The 9,604-nt window shown below is 52.6% G+C and overlaps 1 protein-coding gene across 1 annotated transcript in view; it reads left to right on the top strand.

Annotated features, from left to right (window-relative positions):
* The window catches only part of CACNA1B (calcium voltage-gated channel subunit alpha1 B), a 179,472-nt gene that overhangs the window by 160,009 nt on the left and 9,859 nt on the right, over window positions 1–9,604 (top strand). Inside the window, exons 39-41 of the mRNA XM_027766260.1 lie at window positions 385–481; window positions 2,798–2,906; window positions 9,078–9,185. Coding sequence (XP_027622061.1) covers window positions 385–481; window positions 2,798–2,906; window positions 9,078–9,185 — 314 coding nt within the window. The remainder of the gene's footprint in view (window positions 1–384; window positions 482–2,797; window positions 2,907–9,077; window positions 9,186–9,604) is intronic.

Here is a 9,604-nt window from a genome sequence, read left to right as displayed (position 1 = left end):
GCCCTCCCCTGCCACACGCCTGCCGGCTCCTCGGCTTGGTGGACTTTCTCGTTTGGCATCACCTGTGGTTTCTAAATAGTAAAAGCAGAAACTCACAACCCAAAGCCGCCCTGATGCAGCCCTCCCTACCCTCCATGTTCATTAGCTCAGAGGTCACCCCACCTGCCCTGCCAGGGGCTGACGAGGAGGTGGGGCTCCAGGGAGGGGGCAAGGAGGGGTCAAGTCCAGGCGAGAAATCCCTCATTTTACTTACTTTGATTCTGGGCGTTTCGTCTGACTCTTGGATTAACTCGATCTGTTTTCTTGTCTGCTCCCTCCCGGTCCCCTCCCGCTGCCCCCTGCGGACCTCCCCTCTGCCCTGGCCTCCCTGGGACGGGCTTCCAGTGGGCGCATCAGTTACAATGACATGTTTGAGATGCTGAAACACATGTCCCCACCTCTGGGGCTGGGGAAGAAATGCCCTGCTCGAGTTGCATATAAGGTAGACCCTAACCCTAACCCTTAGGTGCTGCTGGGGTCTCCGCTGGGCCCAGTGCTCTCCAGGCTGCCGCCTCCCTCCTCAGGGCTTGCCCAGCTGTTCGTCCCCTCTGCTGTCTGTGCCTGGCTGCCTCATTACTTCTTCCCTACCCCACCTGTCTCTGCTTCCTTCCCAGACAGAGGGACGCGGCCACTGTGATGTGACTGTTTCCGCCCTGGTCCCCTGGTCCCCTGCCTCACCCCAGCCGCCCCCTTGCCTCCCCCAGCCCCCAGGACAAACCCGTTTTTCCGACAGGTTGTTTTTGTTCCAGGCTCAGGGCTGCTCTGTTCCTAAGCCCCAGTGGGGTGGGACATCCAGGCCCCAACCTGGCACGTTCTCCCTCCATCAGCAAGTGCAGAGGGTCTGGGCTGGGTGCTCAGCAGTGGAGCCTGGAGCTGCTATGGCACTAGGAGGGGGGTGTGAAGAGGTGGCGACTTGCTTCCTTCCTGGGGCTTCAGAGGGCCAGAAGTCCCAGGAGAGTAAACCAGGGCCCCCTCCCTCTCCGCTGCTGGGGAAGCAGCCCACGGCTCAACTCTAAACCTGTCCCCCGCTCTTGGCATCCTTCCGACCGAGTCTCAGCGGAAGCACCTTCTGCCCCTCTAGCTCCACTCGCGCCACAGTCTGCAGCCAGAGCCCCGCTCCGTCTCCCTCTGTCTGAGAGCTCCCCACCAGCGCTTCTGTCTGACTCTGTGGGCATCTCCTGTGCACGCTGTCCGTCTCTACCCGGGTCTAGGTCTTGGTCTGTCACCTGTGGGGGCCGAGTGGCTCCTTCAGGTCACAGATGCATCTGGCACCCTCCTCAGCCCCTCCCCCGCCCATGACATGCATGTGCTTGGAGGCCCTGCATGCAAGGCTGTCACTTTGTCCCCAAGAGGGAGAGCCCTGTCCACACTGGCACCTCGGGCCAGGGCCAGCAAGCATGGCCATGAAGGGGTGGCCTTTGGAGTCCTCCCAAGCTGAGTTCTGGGCATGAAGAGACCGAGGATGGCCTTGAGGGTGAGGGGTGTGCAAGGGCCTGGGTGAACAGGGAAGGGTCTGGGACCCAGGAAAGAGGCGCCTGTTTGCCCTGGCCTCGTCCCTCACCTGCACCCTGTGATCCCTGGGCAGGTGGGCCTCCCAGGGGCAGCTCTCAGTGCCTGGACAGGGCTTTCCTCCATGGGAGCCATGTGCTTGCTCCTCCGCACTCCTGCCCCCAACTCCTCTCTGGGAGAGGAATTCCTCGGCCACCTGCTGGTCTGCAGGGACACTTGCTGTGCGACATACAATGTGACCATGAGGGCCTGGGACCAAGTGGACTGGCCAGGTGGGCTTTGCCAGCATTCAGGGCACAGACTTGGTGTGTGTTTCTAGCACCCTGCAACCTCCTGCCCAGCCAGCCTTCCAAGGACTCTGGATTTGGGACCAGGGCTTCTCAGAGAAGGGCCTGAGGGGCTGCCCTGCCACAGGATATAGGCTTGGGAGGGAAAGCAGACCCTAGAGACAGCTCTTGTCTCTAGCTTCCACCCTCGGCAGAGGACAGGATGGCCATGTGTGCCCAGGGCTCCATGTGGTGTTCCCCAGATGCACTCGAGACCTGTTTGCCCCTCAGGCCTCTCGAGTTCTGCTGGCTGGAGGATTGCAGTATACCTTTCTCTAGATGGTTCCTGAAAACTACCCATCTGAGGGGCTGAGGCAAAACCGTAGCCACTGCGCCCCCACCCCCTGCCCCTACGCCTGTGGCGGGCCTGAGACCTTGCAGCCTCACCTGCTCTGTTCCTGCCTCGGGCTAAGACGGGCTCTGTCTCCACCTGGCAGCAGGTGTCCCTTCTCAGTCCCCCAGCTGGTGACAAGAGACAGAAGCCTTGCTGGGTCCGAGCTGAAGCCGAAGTCACCCCAAGGAATGCCCAAGTCAGGGTCACCTCCAGGAATCTCCCCCAGCCCTGCGGTGGCAGAGACTAGGGTAGAACTCTGAGGTCCTGGGCCCTCAGCCCTGAGCCCTCCTCCTCAGCCAAGGCACTCGCCTTTCGTTGGGGCGGACCCTGGCTGAGATGCGTCATTCTTCCAGAGCAGCCAAGGCACCTGGCCTGCCCCGTGAGGTCACCTTTACCTGGTGCTCTGCTTCTCCATAGCCAGGAGAGCCCAGGTCAGAGGAGAGCGGGTCTAGGGTGGTGTGAGTGCTGGCAAATTGCCCATCCTCTCAGCTTTCCTTGGGCCAGGCTCTGCAGGGACCCCAAGCACTGTGTAGCTGTAGGTGGGGCCCCTCAGAAGGCCTGGCCCTCACCTGCCCCTGCTTGTCCCCAGCGCCTGGTCCGCATGAACATGCCCATCTCCAACGAGGACATGACGGTCCACTTCACGTCCACGCTGATGGCCCTTATCCGGACTGCACTGGAGATCAAGCTGGCCCCAGGTGAGCAGGCGGCCTGGGGGAGGGGACACCAAGCCAGGGCCACAAGCCACCACCAGGAGCCAGTCTATGTGGGTGTGCAGGAGGAGGGGGTGGTGCTGGCTCTGTCTGGAAGGCTTTGAGCACCCACTCTGCTGGGGTCTCACTTTTAGCCCCTGCATGTCAGCGCTGGGGTGATGTCACTTTCCGGTAAGTAAGCTCAGTGACTCGCCCAGGGTTTTCAAAGCCAGCTAGTGGTGGACCCAGCTTCTCCATGGCCTGTGCCCTTCTGCAGTGAGACATCTGCATGTCCCTCGCCCCTTCCTGGAACGTGCCTAACCCGTCAGGTCCTCTACTGGCCGATCGACAGGACCTCAACAAGGAGCAAATGGCGCTCCAGACGGCTTCCGCTGCCACCTCCCCCTCCTCAGAGATTGGCCACCAGAGGGGCCCTGCCCATGCCTGGTTCCTGCCCTTGTCCACGGTGCTCGGTGTCTGTCCTATTAGGGGTGCACCAAGTCTCGTTCTGTGGCCCACCCATCAGTTCCTCGCCCTGCCAGTTTTACTTTCCCTCCTGGATCATTGGTGTCTCTACAGATGCACTCTTCTCCCATCTCTGGAGAGCGCTCCTCTTTCCCGTGGTGGTTTCCCTGGTTTTCACTTCCCTGGTGTCAGCCAGCTCCCTGGGAGGTGTCTGGTTCTCTGTTACGATCTCCCTGGGGCTCGGGCCACACCCAGTTCTGCTCTCGCTGGCAGCCCGCATGGCCTCCATACTGAGGGGAGACTCTTTCCGCGTTGTGTAGGCCTTCTGCGGTCCTTCCTCAGTTCACGCCGGCCTATCTGAGACCTTTCTGTGTCTCTTTTTCTGGTTCCTCTTCTCTTCCAAATTCAGCGAGCCTGTGAGCCTCACCAAGTTCTCTTTGTTTCCATCATCCCTCGATCCCAAGGCTTTAAAGATTTCAAGCTCCAGTTTTGTATTTTCAGTACAGACTTCAGCCCTGGGCTCGACTGCAGCCCACGGGGCCAGCACCATCCTCGCTCAGAGGTCCATTCGTATTCCAGAAAGGACTTCCCAAATGTCAGGTCCAGATTCCCCCCAGCTTTCTCCATCTGTAAATAGAAACTGCTTTTCCAGTGCTTGAGCCAAACCCTCTTGGATCATCCTTATCTCTTTTTTTCTGTGTCCCTTTTCTGATCTATGTCTGGTCTCTTATCATAACTTCTTGACTCTACCTTCAGACCCCACCCAGAATGTGATCACTGCCCTCCCACCCGCCAGGGAGCCCAGGGACGGAGGTGCTGCAGCAGCCTCCTTGCAGACTTGCCGCTGTGCCTGCTCCTTCGGTGGGCAGCCGGGCAGTCAGGATATAAATCTGACCAGTAACATGAATACATCTCCAGCTAGACAGCTCCAGAGAGACGAGAGAAGCTGCAAAGAACAAGTATCAGACAAGAGAAGGGCCATCATTGCCGGTCCTTTTTCCATGGAATAGATGACAAATATTAGGATTTTGTGTCAATAAATGCAATAACTGAAAAACACAAACTTCCAAATCTGTTCAATAATAGGAAGTCTCGGTAATATTATATTTATTAACTAAATTAAATCTGTAATGAAAAAGCTTCCAACAAAGAAAATTCCAGACCCAACGATGTCATTGGTTAAGTCTACCAAACTTTTTCTTTTAGGTTTTTGCTGTAGGGCATGTGTGCTCACTAGAGAGAGACAGAGAGAGAAAGGGAAAGTGAGAAATCACCACATTACAATCCCTTCTCCTCCATTCTCCTTGCAGGATTTTGAGCATGCATGCATATGCAGCTGGTGTGGTTTTCAAAACACTGCGTCCAGGACTCAAACCATGGTTGGACATGTGGGAGTTCAGCCTTAACCACCATTCCACCTGCTGGCCCCAAGTCTACCAAACATTTATTGAAAAAATATTATCAATTTTGTACAAATTTTTCCAGGAAATGAAAAAACACGGCATATTTCTCAATTTATCTTATGAAGCTTGTTTTACTCTGATACATAAACCAGACAGACATGGTAAAAAAACTACACACCAACATCCCTCATTGTAGATACAAAAGTTTCAGCACAACTTTAGCAAATTCAGTGTAGCACTGAATAAAGTATATAATATGGTCCATGACAGAAGTGTGGTTTATCCCAGGAATGCAAGGTTGGTTTAACATGACACAATCAATGTGATTTACCATACAAATGTGGGGTCTGGAAGGTGTTGCAGTGCTAACACAACCCTCTGCAAGAATGACCTAAGTGGGGGTTCTGGGTTTGTGCCTGAAGACCTCCATGAGCATGCCAGGCACATTTGTACCTGTGATCTGGGGCCTGGGGCTGGAGCTGAATCATGGCATGGGGGCCCTTATTTGGGGTGCCTGTCTCTTTTCTCTCTCTCTGTCTCTCTTGCTCATGGAAGAAAGAAAAGGAGAGGAATGGGGTGGGAGGAAGAGAAGAAAACTGTGATTATCTCAATAGATGTAGAAAAAGCATTTTACAATACAAAACATCCTTTTGTGATTTTAAAAAAATTATACTTAGGGACCAGCAGGTGGTGTAGTGGTTATTATGCTGGACTCCCACACAGCTAACTGTGGTTCAAGTCTTAGACTCAGTAACTTGAAAATGACACTGGGTGCATGTGCATGTGTGTCCAAAATCTCAGGAGGAGGATGAAGGAGAGGGGCTTACAGCATGGCCACCAACTCCTGGGGTGTGATTTCTCACTTTCCCTCTCACTCTCTCTCTCTCTCCGGCAAGCACGTGTACCCTATGGCAAACACCTTAAAAGAAATTACATTTAAAGTCCCTCAGTCTTATCACATCACTTATAAGGATATAGGATGTCTATGAGAGACCTCCAGCTGATGCTGTACTTGACAAAGCAGAGCTGGCTCCTTTCCTCCTGCGACTGGAAACAAGGCAAGGACATTTGCTGTGATCACTCATCCAGCATTGTCCTTGATGGTATAGCTAGCGTAATATGGCAAGGAAAGAGGGGGCAGATATTGGTACCGTGGTAAAATGTGACATTCTGTGAGACTGACCACCGGAAGAGTTCTGGGTTCACATCCTGAGACTCCCCAAGTATGCTAGGCATGCTTGTGTTCCTGGCCAGGGACTGCCTGGGATTGGGGTGGACGGATGCATTAAGATCCTGGGTGGGGTGTCTGTCTCTCATTCACAAAGGGACTAGCAAGGGACCAGCAGTTAGCGTAATGGCTATGTCGCTGGACTCCCACATAGTCAACCGCGGTTCGCATCCTGGACCCGGTGGCTTAAAACTCACGCTGGGCGCATGTGCGTGTGTGCCCAAAATCCCGAGAGGAGAATGGAGGAGAAGGGATTGCGGCGTGACCATCCCCTCTGGGGGGGCGATTTCTCGCTTTCTGTCTCTGTTTCTCTGTCTGGCGAGCGCACGCGCCCTATAGCAACAACCTCTTTTAAAAAAGGGGGGAATAGCAAATAAATAAACTAGATTATTTTTAATAATTTAAAGATAAAAGGTGTATAGGTTGGAAAAGAAGAGACAAAATTGCCTCTATTCACAATTTACATGATTATGCAAAAAAAATCCTTTTGAGTCTATTTCAAAATTGCTAAACCAAGTGAGTACAAGGTCATAAGATATGAGGTCACCTCCTTAGAGGCTCAGTCTCCACAAATAGTCATGCTTGGGGTCAGGGCTTCTGCAGGCCAATTCTGTGGGGGACACAGTTCGGACCATAGTATCCCTTTCACCCTCTACACGAGTGAATTAGAAGTGGATCATGGATCTATCTAAGTGTAAGGTGTAAGATTCTGAAAGCCCTAGATGAAAACAGAATGAAGATGTTATGGCTGCAGATTGGGCAAACATTTCTAAGTCCAAAGGTGTAATCCATAAAAAGAATGGATAAATTGAACTTCATCAAAATTAAAACCTTTGTTCCTCAAAAGATTCTCAAAGAGAATGAGAGGATAAGCCCAAGATTTGAAGAAAACATTTGCTAAATACATATCTGATAGATATATTGGTATCTATAATATGAAAGGTCTTTGGAAAGTTCATGGAAATGCTTATTATAAAAAAAACTATGCATGGATTTTAAAATTTTTCCACCAAAATAAACTTGTTCTTTAATTTTATTTTTACATGACTTTTTGAAGTCCCTTTATATATATATCAAGAATGATCAAAACTCTGTAATTAGAAAGTAACTTGAAATTGTGAGAATATTTGAACAGACATGTATCCAAAGAAGATATATAAGAAGAGAATAGTCACATGTGAAGATGCTCAATATTGTAAATCATTAGAGAAATCCGAAGTAAAACCATGATGAGACACCATATTCCATTACGATGCTAAGATGCTTTTGAAAACCTTAAAAATGTATTTATTTATTTGATTCCATTTGTTATTATTATTATTTAAAATTTGACCAGAGAGAGAGACAGAGAGGGAGAAAAAGGGAAAGTGAGAAAGCAAGGTGCCTTGTCTGGGACGCCAGTCATGGCTGGCCATGTGGGAATCCAGCACCTTTAACCACCATGCCACCTGTCAGCTCCAGTGGCTCAGATGCGTTTAAGCTGGCAGTGCTCTGGTGGTGAGAGCGTAGGGTGGCTGGAGTTCATACAAGATGGTACAGCCTCTTCATGAAGCAGTTTGCAGTTACTTTGCTCAGCTATCCCATCCAAACCAACACCTGCATGCAAATGCTTACTTTTTGTTTGTCCATTTGTTTGGTTTTGCTATAGGTTATGTGCACTTGCCAAAGAGAAACACCGAGGGAAAGTGAGAAACCTCCCCAGCTCCAGGAGCATGGCCACCACCATCATCTCCTCCACCCATCCCTTTGGGACCTTGGGCGTGGCGTACACATGCCTGGTACATCTCTCGAGTCCAGGACCCAGACCGCTCGCTCAGTCCGCCATGCGGGATCCAGCCAGCCCAGCCACCATGCCACCAGCTGGCCAGTGTTTATGTTTTTATGTGTAATTGCTGAAAACGGGAACAACCTGTGTGCCCGTTGGCTGTGATGGTTAGACAAGCTGGCCCAGCTATGCAGGAAGGACTCTGCGGAGATGGCGGCTCCACATGCAGCATGCGGGCCGGTCACAGATCCATTGGCTGCAGTCAGACAGTGGCTGGTGCTGGACTGCAGAGACTCAAAACACTCCGGCAGGTTCAGGGCCTGGGAGCAGGGCTGGGGGGCTGGCTCACAAAGGGCCATGAGGAGTTTGGGGTGATGCAGCCATTGCCTCCACCCTGTGACTGTGCTGGTAGACATGTAGGTATGCACATTTGCCAAAATCCACAGGGTAGTGTAACCAGGAAGGGAGAGTCTTTTACCACATGTGAATTACACTTGGATAGGCCTCATGGTCTACAAAGTGAGATTATTCTGTTCCTGTGCTTGACACCCTCCTGGTCCTCCCGTTGTCTCCTGCCTGCCTCACCCCACTGCACATGCCGCCTTCCCAGCTCTGTGACCCACGTGCTGGGCCCTTTGCCTTCAGGTTGGAACACACATGCTCCTTCCTCAGAGCTTCTCTGACCACCCTGCCCACGTTTGCAGCCTCTTGATGCTCCTTGCCCCCCCACCCCCCCTGCTCTCCTGCCACCCTTCACCATCTGTCATGGCGGGCTCTTGCTATTTGTGAAGTAATGTGAACTCCACAGAGGTGGACTTTTGGCTTTTTTGTCCCATTACTTTCAGGTAGTGTCAGGTACCACAATGCCTCACATTCAGTGGGTGCTTAATATATGTCGATGGATGAGCAGGGGAGTGCTGGGGACTATCATATCCCTCCTACATCCCACTGCCACTCCCATGCACACATGCATGTACATGCACGCTCATGCACATGCAACATACAACACACCTGCTTGCATGGATTGTGCAAATATACCCACACAGTGTGTGTTTGTCCACACACACGTAGCTGACACAGGCAGGCACACACACTCAGACATGCTCAGACCTGCCGGTTGGATGCCCAGCTCACTTGCCTCCTCTCTGGGAAGGCTCCTGGCAGAAGGCTCTGGCAGCTCCACATTAGTCTCTCCCTCCCTTCTAGCACAGCCTTAGCCCCACCTTCCCCAGGTCAGCTCTCCCAGGTTGCCCCAGAGGGGTTGCAACATGGCTCCTAAAGACTGTCTCCCCCTCCCTACTGCTGTCCTGGCCTAGCTGGGACAAAGCAACACCAGTGTGATGCAGAGCTGAGGAAGGAGATCTCCTCCGTGTGGGCCAATCTGCCTCAGAAGACCTTGGACCTGCTGGTGCCACCCCACAGGCGTAAGTGTGAGGGGTACTATCCCTGGCCCTGACTTCCTGCCTCACCTGGACACAAAGGCTATAGGAGGGGCTGGAGGGACATGAGGTGAGGGCCAGGAGAGGTTAGTGTTGGCCGCAGGGAGCCCTGGATGCCACAGGGGTGGGGAGATGCCCTGTCCTCCTCTGTTGAGCAGTTACTCACACTTCTATCCTAGTGCAGGGAATTTATTTTTTAAAATTCAGAGAAAAGGTAGGAGGGGACCCTACAGTTAGTGATGCCCAAAAGGAGGCCATGCCAAGCTGAGGCACTCAGTGTCTGGGAGACTTTCTCAGGAGGAGACAGAGGAAGGTCCTGCCCTAAAGCCACCATTGGGATGGCATTGACCTGCCGTGGGGCCTGAGGAGGAGCCAGTGGCTCACGGTGGGAGAAGCTTTGGCCC

This window comes from Tupaia chinensis, unplaced genomic scaffold, assembly GCF_000334495.1.
Source record: "Tupaia chinensis unplaced genomic scaffold, TupChi_1.0 Scaffold142100_1, whole genome shotgun sequence".
In the NCBI taxonomy this organism is placed as follows: Eukaryota; Metazoa; Chordata; class Mammalia; order Scandentia; family Tupaiidae; genus Tupaia; species Tupaia belangeri.
This window is presented reverse-complemented; position numbering and strand designations above follow the sequence as displayed.